This window comes from Aspergillus fischeri, genomic scaffold (assembly GCF_000149645.3).
Source record: "Aspergillus fischeri NRRL 181 1099437636249 genomic scaffold, whole genome shotgun sequence".
NCBI lineage: Eukaryota > Fungi > Ascomycota > Eurotiomycetes > Eurotiales > Aspergillaceae > Aspergillus > Aspergillus fischeri.
The window spans coordinates 2,875,280-2,895,443 of NW_001509770.1; the positions used below are offsets into that span (position 1 = coordinate 2,875,280).

Genomic DNA, 20,164 nt, shown 5'->3' on the forward strand with positions numbered 1-20,164 from the left:
TCTGGGTCGGAGTTGGCTCCATATCTGACAAGCTGAAACGTGAATCTCAGAGGTGTGCGGAAAGACACGAAATTACTCGATCATGAGTTTACGACCCAGCCTCATGGCCGAGGGTCAACACGGCATTGCCGCTCCAGTGCAAATCAAGTAATAGTACTGACCTGACCATGCTATGGACGTGGCGAACAAGCGGGACAAAGTCTTTGGGCGATAATAAGAACCGGTTCATGAGCTCTGGACTCCGCAAAAGATAATATCCTGTCTGGTTCAAGAAATTATCGGGTCTGGATTGTCAATCATCTCGGAGGACTGGCGGATAGGAATAGGCACTTGACCCACCCATGTACCTTCACCCTCTGTGTCACTGCTTTTAGTAGAAGATGTTCATCATACTGACTTGAAGATTGAGAGGGTTATGACACAGTATGGAATGATGGTTACAGTTGGCAGCCGGCCCAATGGATCTACAGAGATTCATAGGCCCAGTTTAGACAGAATGGGCCACAATACTCCACTATATTTGTACCTTAACCATGATGCTAGCCATGCAAATAGAAGGATTCATCATAAGCAGCCAAGTGTATCAAACATATCAGATAATGTGGGAACGCTGATACGTCTTTTACTTGCACCTGGCCCATATTATATAATCCTGCCGTTTCATTTGCATACGACTTCCCGTGTCTGTAATATCATTGCTGCAGGTTTGACAATGCCTCGGAGCCGGATTTGTCCTGGATCTAGACTTCGGATGGCCAGGATATCCTGGGTAATCTGGCCCGAACTTGTCTGTAGGCCCTTGTTTGGTAAATGTACGCAATGGCCAGAGCGCTTTCTCTCTCTTAAAGTCAGGAGGCACCATGTGTTTCGATAGCATAATAGAGCACCCGACGAGATACCTAGCCGAATACTCTGCCACTCATGCCTCACTCAGTAGACTCCCCTCTAGGGAGAGATGCAAACAGGCGTATCCGATCAAAGACAGGGATGATGCTCGCCTCAAGGGAAACTATGTCACAGATATCTAATTTTGTGATCTTTGACCCGTATCCGCCGAATTGTCTTTGTTGACTGACATATCTGAACTCTTTAATCAAGTTTTCCTTTGCTGCTTTGAGACTTCCATAAGGCTGAATAGGAACGATGCATGAAGAGAAGGGTACCGTAGTTATTTGACAAAAGCGAATGAAAGAGAACGGCCCATTGTTTGACTGAATATCCTTGCTTCAGTCTCAGTCTCTAAGAAATGTCGTGGATGCTACTTTTATTTGAGACAAAGGCTATGGTTCGATTCATCCATTTTTTGCATAAATTTGAAGCGCATTCTCTACCACAGTCCCAAGACATCATCTCAAAGAAACCAGGCTTATGCCTTACAATGCTGGACCTTGGGAGACACTCTCTGATATACCTCCTAGCACAAATTTGACAAAGACATATGTGAAAGCAAGCAAAACATCGACAACTCTGAACTCATTTCGGGTACCTTCTTTCATTGTACCTTCGCAAGGACTACAACGAAACAGCATCCCAGGTCCTATTTTCAGCGTTTGTCCAACATGGCTTTGATACACAATAATGACAAAGAACAGACTACGGAGCAAAGCAAGCAGTCAAGTAGCAATGGCTGTCATGACAGGCATAAATCTTCAGGATTATTTCCTGTCGAGATTGGCATTCGCGACCTGAGTCTCTGCACTGGACTGATACGGTTCATATCACTGCAACAAGTGGAACATACTTGTCTCAACAGGTTCATCATCACGTTGTTTCCTATCCAGGACGACCTACTCTGCATCTGCAGCAGCAAGCATATATTGCCGGTGGGACTGGTGCGCACAAATGGCGAATCAGCCCACGCCCCCTTCAGGCTCTCTTCCTGTAAGTCCTTCTCTAACATACATGATATTACGGTTAACTGATTTAACACAAGTCCCAGAAGAAAAGCGCTGTATCCGCGGCCTGGAAACATGTCTCCCTGAAGCCAACCTTGCCCACAAGAGGCTTTGAGAACAATAATGGACTGAACCTCTGCTACCGGAATGCAGCCCTCACGCTGTTTCTCCACACTCCACAGTTTCTGAGCTGGTGCGAGAACTACTGGGGGCAAAGCACGAGTAATTCAGTCCCAGACGTGGTTCGCAAATTGTACGACATGTTCATTGCCTACTGGCAATGTCCCAACCGGCGTGAGCAGGCGATGCAGAGCTTGTGGACAGAACTTCAGAGTCCAAAGTACGGCCAATTGTGCTGGCAAACAACCCTGGGCCAGCAGCATGACACATTTGAGATGCTGGAAAACATCATCTCGCTCCTCCAAAGGCACACAAGCCAACCCTAGTAAGTCGCGCACTTTCCGCGTCCCATAGAACATAATTATCGTAAAGCTGACAAATAAAGCAATGACGAGCTCATGGATTTGATGACCGTGGCACTGAGCGGGTCTCGCGTTTGCAAGACTTGCAAGCAGAAAGACTCAACAGTTGGGGATAGGGTACGGTACCTCAATGCAGATCTCCCAGGCTCCAAGAAAGCTACTCCCATAGAGGAGGCCATCATTAGTGGCATGAAGTCGGAGACTCTTGCGGATTGCAAGACATGCGCCACTAAACAGAGCCCTCATGAGCTTCAGACTCAGATAGTATTTCCTTCAGAAATCCTTATCGTTCAGATCAATCGATACAAAGAGTCAGGGAAACTGAAAGACGAAATTGAAGTTCGGGGAGAGTTAGTCATTCCAGATTCTCTTCTAGATGACAGTGTTAAGGGACAAGGCAAGATCGGCTACGAGCTCTATGCTGTCATCTTTCATATCGGTGATGACAGTAAAAGCGGACACTATACTGCGGCCGTCAAGGGTCCCTCTGGTGAATGGGTGATGACCAACGACAACCGCGTGACATTTACCCAGACACTGGAAAAGAGCATGAGCTCGCCAGATGCTGGAAAGGAGAATGCTTACATACTTGCGTATCGGCGACTGGAAACCCAGAGCAATTCAACTGACTCCAATACAGGTTCATCAGCCGCTGTCACGTCCTCCAACCCCAAAGCATCAACCACTGGCCAGAGCTCGGCCCCTTCAGGGCAATCCAATGCCGGCTCATCGAATGAATCAGTCTCAGGAAAAGGGTCGGCCGAGGGTGGTGTACAAATGAAAGGGACCATTGAGCTGGAAGGGAGGTCCATCCAATGGACGATCAACCAGCAGCTGCTCCTGGACCCAGGTAAAGGTGCACTTGTGGCTCTGGGGCCCCGAGCAAGAACGCAGCGTGCTACTCTGCAGCTCACGTTCACTTCAGAAGACACCGGCGAGATCCTCGAGGGACAAGTGACCATGTCGCTCAAACCACGGGGAGTGCAGAAGCCAAGGAGAGGGCCTTCAAAGACTGCAGACACCAAAGATTCCGGTACTGGTACCAAGAAAGCAACAGACACAGTGTCCGGGAAAGCAGCCAAGCCGAAAGGTGTCACAAAGAAACCCTCGAGTCCGCCGAAAGGAACTCGTCAATCGGCGAGACTCCGCAGTAAGGCTAAAAAATAAAGAGTGCAAAGCCACATCGACTGGGTATAATACGCAGAGCAAGTATACATGGTTGGAGCTGATGTTCACATTTCCGCCCCTGCAATGATTGCGGTCCTTATTGTTCCTTGTGTAACTGATATTCCGCATGTGTTTTATGTATGATAGACAATGCTTACTTATAACTTGTTGACTTCTTTTACAGTGAAGTTCAGTACCTGTAAAAAAGCGAGATAGTCATAAGTTGTTCTTATGGTAAGTGGGGACTTAATTGACGACATCCGAGCTTTTTCATCATCTACCTGGACAAGCAGAGAGCTTCCATCAAGCATACGTACTTCCATGGAGTCAGCGCTGGAAGATGACCACAGAAGCCTACCTTCAACTACCCAGTTCATTGACCGACTGATTTCACAACTCGCATCATGTAGGCCCGAAGTGCAGGATCCCGGCGATGGGATGGACCATCCCGCCATACGTCCTCAACGACACACTTCCACAAGCCAGTCACCTTTCTCTTCCCTCCCCGAGGCTCAATTATCTCAAGTCAAGTCAGTTATGCTGACCTTGCACTGTTTCTTCCCAAATGAACTGCTCCTGGCCCTAGATATCCTGGACAGGGGACTGGTCAGGCGATTCACGCGGGATGACCACGTCGGGCAAGCATCTGCATGCTCACAGCCTGAAGAAACCGACCCCAGGAACACAGAAAGACCGCAAGAAGACATGTTCTATGTCATATCCACGTCTGCGGCCGCGCCGACCTCTCCATCCCGGGCTCCCCGGACACGCTTAGAGCAAAAGGGCTACGAAGTCCGCCTGCACGCCTGGAACTGCACATGTCCCACCTTTACGCTCAATACCTTCCGCGACCCGGGCCCGGCCCACTCATCTCAGTTTGACGGCGAAGCCGAAGACGAGACCCTGGCTGAACAGTCTGCCGTCGGCGACGACCCGACTCGCCGCTATGTTTTTGGCGGCTCGTTGACCCGAGGGGCTAGCCGACTGGCACCCCCTGTCTGCAAACATCTCCTCGCGTGCTTGCTGATGGTGCGCTGTCCTGGAATCTTCAGTGGCGGCAGCCGTGGTCAAGCCGATCCTGTCTTTCTGACTTGCGAGGAATTGGCGGCGTGGTGGGCGGGCTGGGGTGGATGATTCTCGCGACCACGCGGAAATTGATCCAAAGATGTCCCTACGCCTCTGTCTTGGGAGGCGCTACGGTGCTATTATACGGAATTTACTTCATCTCTAAGAGGCATTCAGACCATTATTTCAGCAAAGCCCTTCAGCTGCGCCTGTCTGTCCGTTTGCCTGGAAATGGGCATTCCTTGTGGCGCTAATGCCAGACACTTCAGGGAGAGCCTCAAGCTTTGAAACCTTTTGACGGCGACGCAATTATGGACACCGCGCTTTCAATGCGCAGTATCATAGATACTTCCAGAAAGAATCTAAGGGAAGTATCCACTTAGGAGATTGCCGGCTTGTCTACAGTCCAGCATTCGATGGCGTGTTACATCGCAAAGGGATGATTATTTCCAAAACTGCTCGAGCTCGCTTGGTACGTGCTCGGGACGAGATCGATTCTCAGATTATCGTAGTATACACTTCCATGCATAAACTGAAAATGTTTTAAATTTCATGTCAGTTGTGCCATTGTTGAATGACACTTCTAGCTCTTCTTCTTGGACTTCTCCTGATCCTCCTTTTGCTCGCCGCTCATGCCATTCGCCTTCTTCGCACCCTCCTTGTCACCTTTGGCAGCATTTGCTTCTTGCTCCTTCTTCGATTCGTTCTCTTCTTGTTGTTGTCGGTTCTGGATCTTGTTCTCAATCAAATCGTGGAAGGCGGTGATAGCACGAATCAAGCTGCTGATGTAGATGGCCATCAGTTGGTCGTTGGTCTTTATGCTCATCGCCCGCGCTAGTTCACTGTTCTCCATCTGTGGTTCTGACCCACTCAGACGCGACGTCGTTGCTGGAGTAGATAGGTTGGGAAGAAGATTGAACACATCCTGAAGATTGCCAAGAATAGCGTGGTTGACCGGCAGCTCGTGATCAAGGACCTTCTGGAGATATTGGCCGATATCACGCAGGCGCAAGTGTAGACCCTGCAGCGACTGAAGCTGCGATGTTATGCGTGTTGAAAGGGTTCCAACGGCAACGTCCCTGATGTCTCGAAGCAGGTGTTCAACACCGATTTCCTCAGCCTCCTCGGCCTCGATCACTGAAGGGGTATGGACAAATGTTCTGGATGTTGTTGTGCCATCCTATGTAGAGCAAGCGAACGGTTAGTCGGATATGATTGAAGAGCTCACAAGGGCATCGCACGGGGTCAACCTACGTCCTTAATCTCGTCAACAGCAAAATAGGCATCTGTGGGAACGCCAACTTCCTTTGGTTGGACGTCGACAATGACCAGTAAGGGGTTCGGTGTGTATCGTTTGAAGAGTTCATTGATCTCAAGATCAGAGGCTCTTAATTTAGGCCCCGAGTGATACCATCCGACAAGCTTCTCGCGGGCGTTGATCTTCTTGAACATGTCTCTCATGGACTCAACGAAGTTGTGATCTAAGAACCAAACGGAGGGATCCTTCTCATCTTCCTCAAATGGAACTAAGAAAAGATAGAGACATCAGAACTGCCGTCCATCTACCAGGGAACATAACTAAGCCGATTTGGGAGACGACGCACCTGCAAAGCTGTTGGATACTCGAACGGTCTGGCCCGAATTCTCTCCGAGCAGCACACCAACAACACGCTTCCGAGTTCCCTTGGCTGACCGTCCATAATGATCTGCGACTGAAAGAAGGACTAAGGGAGCTACCGTGACGGTGCGCGTGACGAGGGAGAGTGTGTCCGCCGTGGTGGCAGGCATGGTGGATTGGATCAGATGAGAATGATGGCAGAAGGAGGGAAGGTACTGGAGGCCGTGGACTGATCACAGACGCTGATTCCGATTGCACGGAAGACTTTGAATAGTCGTGGAAGCGACGGAGAGAGAGAAGTTGATCTGGGGATGAGGATTGGAATGAGAATGAGGAGGATTATGATGATGACGGAGCGAAAGATGGAGCTGCTGTTGTTCTGCCCTGGAGCTCCTCCGCTGCTGAGCCACGAGAGCTTTTGGTAGTCTTTGTGGCTTGTGCTTGGCTACTAATTCACCAGCCACTTTAGGGCCTTGTTGCCTGAGGCCAGCTCGTCGGCACTTGTATACCTTCAACTATTATTCGGCATATACTATGGACGCAGAAAGCCTCATTTAGAGGAATTGAAAGTCATAATGACTGGATTACATGTGCCCATATGTTACCCTGATTCAGTCGCTACTCGTAGGTGCTGGAGTGTTGTACTTGGCCAGTAAGCCCCGAACCTCGGACGCGCGGGAGAATGCTCCGTTTTAGATCTCTTTTCCTCCTCCAAGAAATAGTTCTCCGATCCTCCCTTCCTTTCCGTTTCCCCGTCACTGAGCACCATTCTCTGCCAGGCACCTTGATTCCTTTCCTCTCCCTCTCCTCTCCCTTCTTCCTTTTCCTATTTCTGTTTTTTTCTCCGGAGAGCTTTTTGATAGCATCATACTTCGATTCTAGCCGTCAGTAATCGCAATGGCTCCCATCACAGAAGAGGTCGTCCACGGTCTGAAGGACATGATCGAGAAGCTTGAGAACCGTGTGCAGGAGTTGGAGGGCCGTCTCGGCGGCGAATCCAAGCCTAAGTCTATCGCCGAGCAGATGCGCATCGTCCTTATGGGACCCCCCGGTGCTGGTATGGTCTTTTACAAGGGTTGCCGATTGCGATAATGGCTTCATGGTTCTAATCGGGTTGTAGGCAAGGGTACTCAGGCGCCCCGGCTTAAGGAGAAGTACTGCGTGTGCCACCTGGTACGTTATTGAATTGCAAGTAATTGAGCAAAGTGCGCGTCTGACATTTCGTCTCCAACCTCAAAAGGCTACCGGTGATATGCTGCGGTCCCAGGTCGCCAAAAAGACTGAGCTCGGAAAGGAGGCCAAGAAGATCATGGACCAGGGTGGTCTTGTCAGCGATGAGATCATGGTCAACATGATCAAGAACGAGCTCGACACCAACACTGAGTGCAAGAACGGGTTCGTACACACGTGCCTTGTTGAAGTTCATTCAGTCGGAGATGGAAAGTGACTGACTGTCCAATGTTTCTAGATTCATTCTGGATGGCTTCCCTCGTACCGTTGCTCAGGCCGAGCGTCTTGATGACATGCTCGAAGCTCGTAAGCAGAAGCTCCAGCATGCTATTGAGCTGCAGATCGACGATGCCCTCCTGGTCGCCAGAATAACTGGACGTCTTGTCCACCCTGCCTCTGGACGGTCGTACCACAAGATCTTCAACCCTCCCAAGAACGATATGAAGGATGATGTCACTGGCGAGCCCCTGATTCAACGTTCCGATGACAACGCCGAGACGCTGAAGAAGCGTCTTTCGACTTACCACGCCCAGACCGCCCCTGTCGTCGAATACTACAAGAAGACCGGTATCTGGCGAGGCATTGACGCCAGCCAGGAGCCTGGCCAGGTATGGAAGAGCTTGCTTGGTGTTTTCCAGAAGTAAATGCAGAAAGTCTTTCTGGAAGGTACTATATGGGTTCACGAGCGTGCGTCATACAGCCCCCGTAACATCCCCTGCCGGCAAGGGGAGGAGTGGTATGTGCGAAGGATAAATCCTGAAATGATTACATGTAATCTGCAAGATGTGCGCATCTGCCTCTTGGTGGACTACAAGGGAGGGTATTTGGAGAGTCCTTTTGGCGTCCGTACATAAAGATACCTTCAGTGGAATTACAGCGATATGTATAGTATCTTTTGTTTGGCGACCAAAATTCACTATGTTCAGCCGGACACGCCCGTAGGAGGCCAGCCATGTAAAATAACTCGATCTACGGCCGCAGAGCCAAGTATATATACGTTTCCGCAACCCTTACAGCTGGGTAGGGTAAACGGTGGACTCGATCTTCTCCGGATAGGTCAACCCACCCTGGCGTCTAACCTCGTCCATGACCTCCATGATGACAATGCTCTCTTCCCAGGGCAGCCCATCGCTCTCGAGCTTTCCATCGCGCAAGCACCGCGCCACCTCGTCGGCCTCCCAGTACATGCCCTTCCCGTCCGCCGGGAACGGGCACTGCACGTCCTTGATCTCGCCAAGTCCCTTTTTGGGGATTAGACGGTATCGCTCAGGCCGGAAGGCAGGCCCAAAGACCTGAATCTCGCCCTTGGGCCCTTGGATGCGGATCGAGGGACCAGCGGCGCCCTGCTCATCCGGATCGGTCGCGACCCGCAGATGGGTCATGGCGACTGCCTGCGATTGACCGGGCTGGGCATTGTTAGTTGGGGTCGTCGTCGGGAACGTGAGAAGGATCGTGGTGGCCTCGTCGGCGCCAGTCAGGTGGTAGAGAGACATGTGCGCGGAGATGGCCGAAGGAGCTTTGCGCTGCTTCCGGGGAAGAGTGTGGTACATGGTCTGGAAGACCCAGGTCAAGGAGTAGATGCCCACTGCAACGAAACGATCATTAGAAACTGTGCCAAATGGCTCAGGAGTCCGTAGAAGAAAGAGTAAACTTACGATCCAGCAAGCAGCCACCAGCGAGATCCTTGTTCACCATCCGATGCTGAGTGCCCCATCGCTCCTCGACGTTATCCCCGAAGCTGTTGTCAGCAACCACCCGGAGGACTTCGCCAATGGCCCCCTGCTTGATGAGGTCCCGGACCTGCACACTGAGAGGGAAGTACCGGGTCCACACGGCCTCCATCAGGAAAAGGTTCTTCTTCTTCGCCGTCTCGCACAGGATCTTCGCCTGCGCCGCATTGACGGTGAAAGCCTTCTCACAGAGAACATTCTTGCCTGCTTCCAGCGCAAGCATCACATTCTGGAAATGGTGCGAGTGCGGCGTCGCGACATACACCACGTCCACGTTAGCATCGGCCACGAGCTCTTCGTACGAGCCGTACGCAGCACACGGCGCCGGGATGCCCGTATCAGCAATGAACTTCTCCGCCCGGTCCTTGGCTGAAGAGGAGGCAACGGCAACGACGGTGTGAGAGACGTCAGATGCGTCTCGGAGATTGGGGTCGCGCAGAAGGTCTCTTACAAAGACTAAGCGTCAAGTAATTGCATTAGCTGTTATATTTCTCTCAATTGATTATCGATCAATCTGAGGCTTGTTCCGAGGGAAATCGTGGAGACCTACTATCTGCAATCCAGCCGGTGGCTATGTTTTATTTGAAGTCTTGTCAGCTTAGAACGGCCTTTGGGAGTGTGCAAGGGAGGATGGAAAACATACCCATAATACCCCACCGGACATTGTACGGAGCCATGGTGACGTCGAAGGATGGGGGACTGGCAGTGGAACTATACAGCAGAGAAGGATGGTGCCAACCTGAGACAGAGACTTGGGAGAGGACTGCATTTATAAGAACACACAGCTCATCTTGGGCTCTAGACTACTCCAACTATGATTATCAATAATAGAAGGTCCTTCCCGGACAAGCGGGGCAGTCCCAATGGCATTCATTATCCACTGCCTCATCCGGGATTACAAAGGGAAAATAAACTGTGTGGTGCAAGAATCAGTGCCTTTCTTGGATTAGCCACTAATTTATAGAATGTTCTATGGAGAATTGTATGGAATACATGTACGGCAATGCTCGTAGATAGTCAAAAATTCCCCAATCTTCTCAAAATAGTGCGGGGTCTCAGAATGCAGTACAGCCGCCGGCTAAATGCAACCACCAAACAGATACGATAATGTCAACTCCATCGCATGCATGTCGCCCCCGGTACCCAAAGCAGAAAGCAAGGGCCGGGGTATCGAAGTTGAATGAAACACTTTCGTCACACAGGCTCCATCTTGACTCGGACATTTGACCCGGGAGAGTCGGTCCCCTGTACGTCGAATTAGTTTGATACGTGCGAACTTTCTGCCATGGTGGATCGAACATACCTCTGCCTTCCTCTTGCCCAACACGGAATCTGGCGTTCCAGTCCGTGCCGAAGGCGTACCCCGACCTGCAGCCGTAGTCGTCCCGTCCTTCGTAACTTCCGCATAGCAGCTTGCGTGGTATATCCGGTTCCCAACCTTGACGGCATCCTGCCATATCCAGTCTTGGACTTCCTCCGACCATGTCGACTCAAACGTCTCCTGACAAATGGGACAGGGCGTGTTGCGCAAAGTAGCATCATTGGGAGCACGGATCCATTGCTTGGGCGGCCCTTTCTTGGTTGAATCACTCTCGGCACCTGCAGCACCGGCACTTGTAGATTCTGCCTCTGCAGGATCCTCATCGTCTCCGGCTTCGCGGGATTTTATCCAATCCTGCCCGGTTGTTAGGAAACTCTCCGGGATACGAATGTTGGACAAAGAGATATCCACTCACCCGCTCGTCAACGTACCAGCTGCGGTTCTGCGCTCGCTTGGCAGCGTCCGCCATCCGTTGGTTGGTCCGAAAGTGCCAGTCCAGATGGCGAGCTTTCTTTTCTTTTCCTTCTTCTGTTGCAAAGAATCGACGGCCACATGTCCCACAACGGTTAGATCTCGCTTCGTAGAGACTGGCTATTAGTCCCTCTCGCGGTCTGCATCCTATTAGCATATGAAACAGCAGCGAACATTTTACAAGTGCAAATTTCGTGCAAACTTACATTTTAATGGATGCCGTATTCATTTGCACGTTGATAGTAATACTCGAGGGATTAGGAGCCTGAGGCATAGTAGGCACTGGAGTTAAAAATCGCACCTGACCAGGTACAATAAAGGGAAAGGCAGAGGCAAGGTTGGACGGTGGAGCAGTGGTAGGGGCAGGAGGTGCGGAAGCGGGAGGCAAGAGGCCACGCGCTCGTAGAGCTGCAATTAACGGGTTCTCGGTCGCCGGCATGGCCGCCGGTTGTGGCGTGCTGCTAGCTACTGGCATCTGCGGTAGAATGCTGTGGACTTGGGGTGGTGGGGTGGGTTGCTGGCGTGCAGCAGTTGCTTTGATAAGCTCAGCTAATGTTCCCGGGTTGAGGAGCTGCTGAAGAGGCTGTGAAAGGGTCTGAACTGGGGGAGTGGCCATGCTGGGTGTTGGCATAGCTGGAATGGTTGGCGGAACGCTTTGGGGAACTGAAAGAGCAGACTTTGGAGTGAGTGCAGAGACCTGGTCACGGACCAGCTTCAGCTGCTCCTGAGTGAGCTCTTGACGCTGGAGGATGCCTTGCAAATCTAGTAGAGCTTTGAGACGCTGTTGCACAGAAGGGTCAAGAGGGTTATTGGCGAAATCACTTCGGGCAGCTGCAATCAATGCCTCGATGTCGCGATTCAATGCCGCAAGATCCACTTCCGAGCGCTGCGAAGGTTGAGGGGTTGGAGTAGATCGAGGGTCCAACTGTGTATGCGTTAGATATGACAAAGGCATTCGCGACAATCATTTTTGTGACTAGCATGGGCCTTACCGCAGCGTGATGATTTTGCGTGTGTCCATTTCGGACCTGATGAGCATGCCCATTCTGACTTGTGGAAGGCGCGAGCCGAGCCGCACTCTGGTTGAGCGTAGTGTTGTTCGTCCAGCCATGAGGAGGAGTGCCCACCCGGCCGCGGTTAAGTATATCCTGCTGGCTCCTGGCCTGCTGCTGCTGTAGAGCCGCGGTTCTCGCCTTGATCAGAGCGCTTTCAATGCTGCGTGTAATTTCCGGAGGAAAGACGGGTCTTGTATCTAGTGACCCCGGAACAGATTCCTTCCATGTCTTGAGCATTTCGTCCAGCTTTCTGCGGGTTTGCGAGTCCACCAACGTGTAGGCATTCATGAAAGTCTGATACATATTGCGACCCAGGAAAAGTGTGTAGGGAGTTCCCACATTCTTCACAATGGAGTCGACTACATACAAGGCAGGAAGCTTCTGAGCTGGCGGTGTCTACAGCACACGATTAGAAGTGGTTCAACCGGTCAAACTTACAATCAGCTGAGCGCCGAGCGAGATACAAAAGCCAAGGAGAAATGCATGAGAGTGAGAAACAAAGATGACACCTACTGTTCGAATGTGGTTCTCCAAAACTCTGGAGATGGCCATAGCATGTTCAGTATTCTCTTTGGCTATGACGGTCAAGTTGCTGATCTGGAACCTGTCGTTCGTGGTAAGATCCTCCAGAGAGTTCTTGTAATCCTCAGCGACCTCATCAGAGGCGAGCCCAGACGACATGACAGGCAAGTATGCCGCGAAGCAACGGTGTTCGTGGGCAAGATGAGAATGAAGGCAAGGGAGAAAGGGAACAAAGGAAATGGTCAAGCGAATGTAGCAACACTCAGGGATATTGAGATGTTTTCTTTCCCTCCTTCTAGCTGTTTCTTTTTCTTTTTCTTTTTCTTTTTTCCCTTCTTGTCTTGCTTCTTTTCTTTCTTTTCTTCTTAGGTAGTGATGTTCTCTTTTTTCTTGAAGTCCTTTTTGCACAGTATGTTCTTTTCCCTCTTTGTTCCCGTCTCTTCTCTTGTGTTTCTCAAGTTGGTTTCTTATGAAGATAGGTTTCTTATTCTCTCCTCCGGTGTTTTTCCAGAACTGTGATCTCCTGAAAGAGCAAGAGATGGAAGAAAAGTCGAAACTTGTAAAATGCTTGCTAGCTATCTTGGCGAGACTTTGGAGATAACAACGAGACGAAGCAGGCGCCAGTCCTCAACCTAAACCACACCGAAGCCCACGACTATCCTTCTATACCCACTATAAGGAACTACCTCGTAAATATCTCGCCCGATTGACCCTTCCAGGGTTGTTAACCAGCAAAGGCCCGCAAACGGTACGAAGATGATAGTGAGGGAATCTGAGGGTGTTTTCCACGCTTGAGGTAAATTTCGGAGAACGCAACACCTCGGGGACCAACACAACGGCAGAGGTGAATTCGGGAGGCAGTAATCGAAAAGAAAAGCCGGGGAGAGATCTTTAAAAAAAAAACTAAAGGGGAAAGAGGGGAAGAAGGGAGGTTGATTGAGATTATTATGAGGTATTATTGAGGAGGAGGAAGTGAAGTGAAAGTTGAAGAATGACCGACGGACGCCAAGACTTTGGCTGGCTTGTCTGGCTTAGTCACCTCCCCATGACGGAGTGCCACTGTGTCATACTATGATACTCACCTATCTACTGAGGTAGGCGGATATCCCTACGGACTATCATCTTCGAGATAAACCACCGTGAATACTGATCATCTTTGTGTATAAAGACATAGTACCTTTTGAAAGTGGTCGTGTCACTTTGCACCATACTTACATAACAATGAAACTGTCATCTGCCTTCATTATCGGATTTCTTCCTCTGGCTCTAGCCAAGTCGATTCTGGTCACTTACCCTCAGGACACCCCAGACTCGGTCATCAAGGACGCGCAGAAATCCATCGTACAAGGCGTATGTTGTCCTGTTGAAGATATGGGCTCCTTATACTTATGATTTACTGATCTACTTTTCACTCCAGGGTGGTAGAATCACTCATGAGTACCGTAAGTGCTGCCATTCTGCTATTGAAACATACTTGACTTGTTCAGATTACTGATATATCTCTCCTTCAGAATTCATCAAGTAACTTCTCCCGTTCCCTAACCTTTATCTTACGGGAATCGCGTCTAACACCATATCAGGGGTTTCTCTGCGGAAGCTCCAGACGCTGCAGTTCAGAGTCTTTCTACACAGTCCACCAAGTATAAGCCAATTATCGAAGGAGATCAGGTGGTCTCGACCTATGGTGATAAAGATTGCAACAGCAGTTAATATCAGCTGCCCTGAGGCAGTCATCGCCTTCTGAATGATTGGGAACGCCCAAGCTGCTTATGATTAATGATTTCTGGAACACTTTTCACTGATCCTGCCCTTGGGATATATGGATAATGAATTGATTCTATCTGCTTCCTTGTGACAAGCAGTATTCTAACATTGTGATTCATGATGATTTATTTCCGATCTGTATTGTTTTGTATCGTTCTCATGAAAGAAAGGGAAACACGTTGAAAGACAGAAAACAGAGACATTATTTGCAATAGCCTTTGTTCATCAAAATAATTCTGTGCCGATTCTGCGACATCCTAAGAGTAGATAAAGACGATCTCTCGACTCCGGCCAAGCAGGAGGTGCGCGTGGAGCCCGCTGTGAAACTTCCCCGAACTCGCGAGGCTCAGGAGAGACAACAACCGAATCTAACAACTATTTAAGCAATTCTCCAGTCCTGCATTGCTTTTAAAGAGATGAAATTATCGCTGCAACCTGACCGACAGTTATCACCACCCCTACATCATTCAGCTCCTACACATTCCTAAGATTCCCAGGGCGCGACGCATCCCCTCCCTCCCAACATGGCGTCGGAACACACGATTACTCAAGCCCTTTTAGAATGGATCAACAGTTTCTCTCTCGGTAAAACGCTACGATCTACCGAGGAATTAAGCGACGGCACGATACTTTGGGAAATTCTGCAGGATATTGACCCTCAGTACTTTCTCAACGAATTGCCCGAGCGGAATACGTCCGATCACTGGGTTGCGAAACTGGCCAACCTGAAACATGTCCACAAGCATCTGACCGGTTACCTGCGAATGCAAACTGGCAATCTGCCTTCTGGCTTGGACCCGTCTCCGGATCTTCAAGCTATTGCGGAAAAGAACTCGGTGAAGGAAACCAACAAGCTCCTGAAACTGCTTCTGATCGCCGTCATTCGCTCGCCAAACCCAGAGAGATTCGTCAACCAAATCCAGGATTTGAGCCTACAGGCGCAGGAAGGGCTCAAGATCGCAATCGAGGAGTCAAACGGGGAATTGATCTCAAGTGATGTCGAGGACGAAACCACCGAAGACACCAAGAAACAGGATCTTTCGGTGGATCTCGAGCTACAATTTGAAGAACGAGTGGGAAAGGTGATTGCGGAGAACGATCGCTTGACGCATGAAAAGAAGGAGTTGGAGAAAGCGCTGGAAGATCTACACAACCGCCTAGCACGCCTCCAGGAAAACAATGACACTCTGCAGAGCCGTCTTGCTTCAACGGAGGATCGCTTGGTGACGCTGAAGTCCGGAAAAGGCGACATCGGGGTCAGTGCAAAGGCATTGGAGTCGAAGACGCGTCAGCAGGAGGATTTGATCGCATCCCAGGAGGAGCGAATCGCCGCGGCGCAGGATGAGATTGACAGCTTGCGCATGACGGTGGAGTCACTACATGTCAAGAATCAGCGCTTCCAGAAATTACAAGATGACTATGATGAGCTCAAGACCGACAGGGACCAGCTTGCACGAAAAGCCAATGCAGCGGAAAAATACCGCCAAAAGCTGCAGGCCAGTCAGGATTTTGAGAAAGAGAACCAGAGTCTGAAGAACCAGATTAAGGACCTCCAGCAGCAACTAAAAGACGCAGACTCGCAGCAGAGATGGTCAGCGGAGCGTGAAGTGGAACTTGAGGAATATCGCAGAGTCCTTCCACGCATCGAGCAGGAATGCAGCGAGATTCAGAACCTGAAAAAGCAGCTTGAATTTAACAATCATGCGCTTACGGAACGCCTCAGTAGTGCCGAAGAACAGCGCGAGAGAGATGATGCGCTGATTAGTGAACTGAGAGAAAGGATCCGCGAGCTTGAGGGCTCGCCGGGAAGTCCATCGCTCACTCCAGGCGCCGAAACACCAAAGCGAGGCACATTGCAAGAAGACTTTGAGGGCATAGGTATCCAGGAATCGCAACTGTCAGTCCTTCCGACCATCTTTGAAGAGGCTGAGCTGACCGACGGTAGTAAAGCGGAAAATGACGAGTTGCGCAAGGAGGTCGAGTCACTAAAGGAACAGCCCTCTGTAAGTTGGCTCGAGGAAGAATTGGGAAAGTTCGCTGCGGACGATGCTGACGACGAATCCCAGATCGGTTCCCAATTTGAGGGATTCTCGGAGAATTTCTCACAGATTCATCGGCTCGCTCAGGCCAATTCCTCACAAGGGTATGTTATTGAACCTCTTTTCTCACCACGTACTCACGGAACGTTCAGTGACGAGTATTGGAAACTATACGAACACTACACGCAAGCACTTGGAAAACTTGCCGACGCTCAAGATTCTCTTGAAATTACCAAGAGGGCTCTGACAGACGCCATGGCTGAGAGTGAGTTGTTCATCTACTCTACGTACAAAACGTCCCGACAGTCTGCTTATGAAACTGCAGTTGGACTTGCCGGCAAGGAGAAAGTAGACATGATTCACGAAGTCAAGGAGAGCAACTCAGCCGAAGTCGCCAAACTTCGTGCCGAATGGGATGAGTGTCAGCATAGGATACATTTGCTCGAGGCTGAGCTTGACGCTAGTCAAGAGTTGGTCCGCGAAGTGTGTGCTGAACGAGATGAGCTGCGCAGCTTGTTCGACAAAAAGCAAGTTGAAATCCACGCGGAGGATCAGGAAATGTCCAATGAGATGAAGAGGCTGCTGGCCGAATTGATGGCCCAGGAGAACGGTGATTCTGCAGATGCTTCTCAGAAATCTGGTCCAGAGCTCGCCAAAGAAGTTGCTGAGCTGATTGAGAAGTACCTTGAAAAGCTTGCGAAGCGCGCAGAGGTCAGTAAATTCTCTCCACTCCCTTCCAGTGGCGCCGGAACTACACATTCTGGGAAAGGCTTCTCGGAGAGTTCATTTACCGCTGCTGTAAATGCTGGGTTGCGCGCCCAGCCACGGCGTGTACCTGACTTCGAGGCAAAGTACACCAATAGGGAGAATCCTACGAAGCCACTCAAGCGAGGTGTACCATCATCGCGCTTAAAAAGCTTGATGTCGAGATTCAAGCGCTCCTAATTAGCCTGGCCACTGCATTTCTCTGGCATTTCTGCGCCCAAAGCTGACTAATGCGATTTGTTATTTAGTACATTCATCATCAAAATGAGCACATTAAATTCCTGCAAGACCGCATCAAGCATTTCGAAGAAGACAATGCTGCTGATGGTATTAGCAGGGAGCGCGAGGTAAGCCATCATACTTTCTTTCCGTTGTTTTTGCCGCGACTCGACACATTAAGATAGGCCGACTGGTCTTCTCTCCTTGTCATCCTCCTTTACTGACAGGCTCATCCGTCGTCCAGCTCGAACTTCAGAAGGTCATCGACAACCAGGCACGCGAATTGGCTCTTATCAGCTCTGCCTGGTATGATCTCCACGGCCGCTTACAAAGCAACAATGTCACAGTGTCGAGATTCCGCAACGGAGCCAATATGAGCGAATTGCAGAAGGGCTGGCTGGGGAGACAAAGAAGTCTGGTAGCAGGTCGCTAGGATCGCTTTGTCTTGTAAGTTAAGGGGGTTTGTTTTCTTCATTGTCTTTCGTTTGCTCTTTTATTCCGTCACTTTCCTTATTTCCTTTGTTAAGCCAAGACTATATAGAGACACAGTGTTAGACACGCGCACATGCCATTGCTTGATACCCCAGTCCCCAGTCAAATATTGATATCTTAGAGCCGAATCTCAACAGATGAGATCATGGCCATGTGACCCCTATAATTTGAGCGCCTGAACCGTGGTGTATATTACAGGAAGAGTGCAAAAATTGTACATGTTTTATCTTGGACAGGATCATTATGGACGGGTCAGTAGACTGCAACCCAGTGTATCAAACCCATTGCCTAGGATGTCTCAGAACCTCCATCATCTCTTTTTCCGCTGCCTTATCCTGAGTCAGAAGTTCTTCCTCTTCCGACATGGGACCCTCGGTACGCGTTCCGGATACCGGGTCCATATATGCCCATGATGCAGTGCGAGGCAAGCTCATCAAGATACTTTCGACACGAGCGTTGGGTGTACGTAAACCAAAGCTAGTCCCGCGGTCATAGACAAGATTGAACTCGACATAGCGGCCACGCCGAAGCTGTTGCCATTCCTTCTGGGCGGGAGTGAAGGGCATGCCCTTGCGCTTTTCGATAATGGGGACGTAGGAGGGTAGGAATGATGCGAGAGCATCGGAAACGAATGAGAAGATAGTCTCTTGAGGGTTCTGGGAAGAAGTAGAAGAGGATTCAAGGAAACTGGCGTCAAGGTCATCAAAGAAGATACCGCCAACACCACGAGCCTCGCCGCGATGAGGCAAGTGGAAGTACTTGTCACACCATGCTTTGAACTTGGGGTAGTATGTCGCATCATGTCTATCACAGGCGTCCTTGATGGTCTGATGGAAGTGCTTAACGTCTTCAGGGAAGAGGTATGACGGTGTCAAATCTGTGCCGCCGCCAAACCACCAGTTTTTCTCACCGTGGATAGGATCCTTTGGATCCGAGGTCTCGAAATATCTGTAGTTCAGGTGCACTGTTGGAGCCATGGGGTTGTGGGGGTGCAGAACCAGTGAGAGACCAGCAGCAAAGAAGCTCAGAGAGTCAACGTCTGCGCCGACAAACGATTTGTGATCCGCTCGCATTTTCTCGATGGCGGGGCGAGGTAATTCACCATAGACGATGGAAACATTGACACCGGCCTTCTCAAAGACATTTCCATCCTGCAAGACACATGAAATACCGCCTCCGCCATTAGGACGTGTCCACGTATCGGTCTTGAACATCTTTCCATCTATCCTGCTGAGTTCATTCACAATCTTCTGCTGATGTTCTTTGATCAATTTCTCCATTCGTAGACGCATAGGCGAGTTCTCGCCAATTGTCGACTGTTTCTTTAGGGTTTCATCGAGCTCCACGATGGACGGAGAGTCGAGATCCGTCACTTCGCCAGTCATCTGCCAAGTCATATTTAGACCATGTTATTTAACTGGGTGTTCACCAGAGCGTTGCGCGTACCATTGAATATATTATGGCTCCTATGAAGGGTACACCAATTGCCAGCCGAAGATAGGGCCTCCACACCGTGAACTGCTGCGGCTCTCGAGGCTTTTGCTCGGACGAATAACAACGATGCGCTCCTCTCAATGTACGAGTGGGATTGCGACAGGTTCGAGATGAGAATTGGCAGAGCGACCTCCGAAGAGGCAGAAATGATCGCGGCAAAGCCATGGTTTAAGAGATATGCAGGTGGGTAGTCAATTGGCTGATATCCTAGAATCAGGTGATGCTGCAGGAGCTACCGGAGCTCTGTGGGAGACGAAAGTGTTCCGAGGGGCTCAGCCCACCGTGTAGTATAGAAGCAGTCTATCTACTTCCAGGAATAGATATGGGACCACCCGTTGTCATGATACTCGGAGAACGCTTGATTCCGTGCCTCGAAACTCAAATCAGTTTGTGCCATTTGCATTGATTGCCGTGTTTGCTTTCATTAGTAAGGCGGTGTGCTAAGGAAGCAATTATGAATCGTTTGCATCCCAGTAACAAAAGCTGCCTGGTTGCCTGAGCTTGATCGTATAAAGCCACGGAGTTTAACTGCTGCTTCATCTGCTTGGCCAGTAATCAGTGAAAACATGTAATCAAAGGAAATGATCATATTGTTTGCTGCAGAGTGTTTGAAAGGGAGGTCAGGAACAGCTGCTTTTAAGCTGCCAACTTGCCGCGGATCAAAGCGGCCGAAGCTCAAGCTAGTTCCCGGATGAGGTCCCGATAATGATCATATCGTCACACTGCCTCTCAGAGCTTGTCAAGATGGTCACATCCACAGAAAAGGAGTCATAAGGCTCGCTAGCAGTTATTATTCTATCTTAAATAGGTTGAGTATCACAGGATATTCCAGAAA

The 20,164-nt window shown here is 50.0% G+C and overlaps 9 protein-coding genes across 9 annotated transcripts, besides 1 other annotated feature; 5 read left to right on the forward strand and 4 right to left on the reverse strand.

The window, feature by feature from the left end:
• Window positions 1-1,842: 1,842 nt before the first annotated feature.
• On the forward strand, window positions 1,843-3,544 carry NFIA_017190 (ubiquitin carboxyl-terminal hydrolase; the record flags this gene model as incomplete). The annotated part of the gene is made up of 3 exons (XM_001264914.1): window positions 1,843-1,881; window positions 1,934-2,340; window positions 2,401-3,544. The coding sequence occupies 3 exons, from the start codon at window positions 1,843-1,845 to the stop codon at window positions 3,542-3,544; spliced, it is 1,590 nt and encodes a 529-aa protein (XP_001264915.1).
• Window positions 3,545-3,865: 321 nt separating this feature from the next.
• On the forward strand, window positions 3,866-4,678 carry NFIA_017200 (uncharacterized protein; the record flags this gene model as incomplete). The annotated part of the gene is made up of 1 exon (XM_001264915.1): window positions 3,866-4,678. The coding sequence occupies one exon, from the start codon at window positions 3,866-3,868 to the stop codon at window positions 4,676-4,678; it is 813 nt and encodes a 270-aa protein (XP_001264916.1).
• Window positions 4,679-5,192: 514 nt separating this feature from the next.
• rpn8 (proteasome regulatory particle lid subunit RPN8) lies at window positions 5,193-6,397 on the reverse strand (the record flags this gene model as incomplete). The annotated part of the gene is made up of 3 exons (XM_001264916.1): window positions 5,193-5,789; window positions 5,864-6,135; window positions 6,214-6,397. The coding sequence occupies 3 exons, from the start codon at window positions 6,395-6,397 to the stop codon at window positions 5,193-5,195; spliced, it is 1,053 nt and encodes a 350-aa protein (XP_001264917.1).
• A 727-nt stretch (window positions 6,398-7,124) lies between these two features.
• On the forward strand, window positions 7,125-8,101 carry adk1 (adenylate kinase ADK1; the record flags this gene model as incomplete). Its single annotated transcript, XM_001264917.1, has 4 exons — window positions 7,125-7,284; window positions 7,348-7,400; window positions 7,468-7,622; window positions 7,696-8,101. 4 exons carry the CDS (start codon window positions 7,125-7,127, stop codon window positions 8,099-8,101), a joined length of 774 nt encoding a protein of 257 aa, XP_001264918.1.
• Window positions 8,102-8,467: 366 nt separating this feature from the next.
• NFIA_017230 (Gfo/Idh/MocA family protein) lies at window positions 8,468-9,864 on the reverse strand (the record flags this gene model as incomplete). Its single annotated transcript, XM_001264918.1, has 4 exons — window positions 8,468-9,042; window positions 9,113-9,643; window positions 9,738-9,758; window positions 9,831-9,864. The coding sequence occupies 4 exons, from the start codon at window positions 9,862-9,864 to the stop codon at window positions 8,468-8,470; spliced, it is 1,161 nt and encodes a 386-aa protein (XP_001264919.1).
• A 517-nt stretch (window positions 9,865-10,381) lies between these two features.
• Window positions 10,382-12,715, reverse strand: NFIA_017240 (putative mRNA cleavage factor complex component Pcf11; the record flags this gene model as incomplete). Its single annotated transcript, XM_001264919.1, has 6 exons — window positions 10,382-10,432; window positions 10,491-10,862; window positions 10,924-11,119; window positions 11,186-11,904; window positions 11,972-12,430; window positions 12,548-12,715. The coding sequence occupies 6 exons, from the start codon at window positions 12,713-12,715 to the stop codon at window positions 10,382-10,384; spliced, it is 1,965 nt and encodes a 654-aa protein (XP_001264920.1).
• A 143-nt stretch (window positions 12,716-12,858) lies between these two features.
• Window positions 12,859-12,884: a microsatellite.
• An 893-nt stretch (window positions 12,885-13,777) lies between these two features.
• On the forward strand, window positions 13,778-14,051 carry NFIA_017250 (uncharacterized protein; the record flags this gene model as incomplete). Its single annotated transcript, XM_001264920.1, has 3 exons — window positions 13,778-13,906; window positions 13,974-13,998; window positions 14,044-14,051. 3 exons carry the CDS (start codon window positions 13,778-13,780, stop codon window positions 14,049-14,051), a joined length of 162 nt encoding a protein of 53 aa, XP_001264921.1.
• A 793-nt stretch (window positions 14,052-14,844) lies between these two features.
• NFIA_017260 (putative microtubule binding protein HOOK3) lies at window positions 14,845-17,776 on the forward strand (the record flags this gene model as incomplete). Its single annotated transcript, XM_001264921.1, has 3 exons — window positions 14,845-17,253; window positions 17,373-17,471; window positions 17,588-17,776. The coding sequence occupies 3 exons, from the start codon at window positions 14,845-14,847 to the stop codon at window positions 17,774-17,776; spliced, it is 2,697 nt and encodes an 898-aa protein (XP_001264922.1).
• Window positions 17,777-18,110: 334 nt separating this feature from the next.
• hem13 (coproporphyrinogen oxidase) lies at window positions 18,111-19,232 on the reverse strand (the record flags this gene model as incomplete). The annotated part of the gene is made up of 1 exon (XM_001264922.1): window positions 18,111-19,232. The coding sequence occupies one exon, from the start codon at window positions 19,230-19,232 to the stop codon at window positions 18,111-18,113; it is 1,122 nt and encodes a 373-aa protein (XP_001264923.1).
• Between the last annotated feature and the right edge of the window lie 932 nt (window positions 19,233-20,164).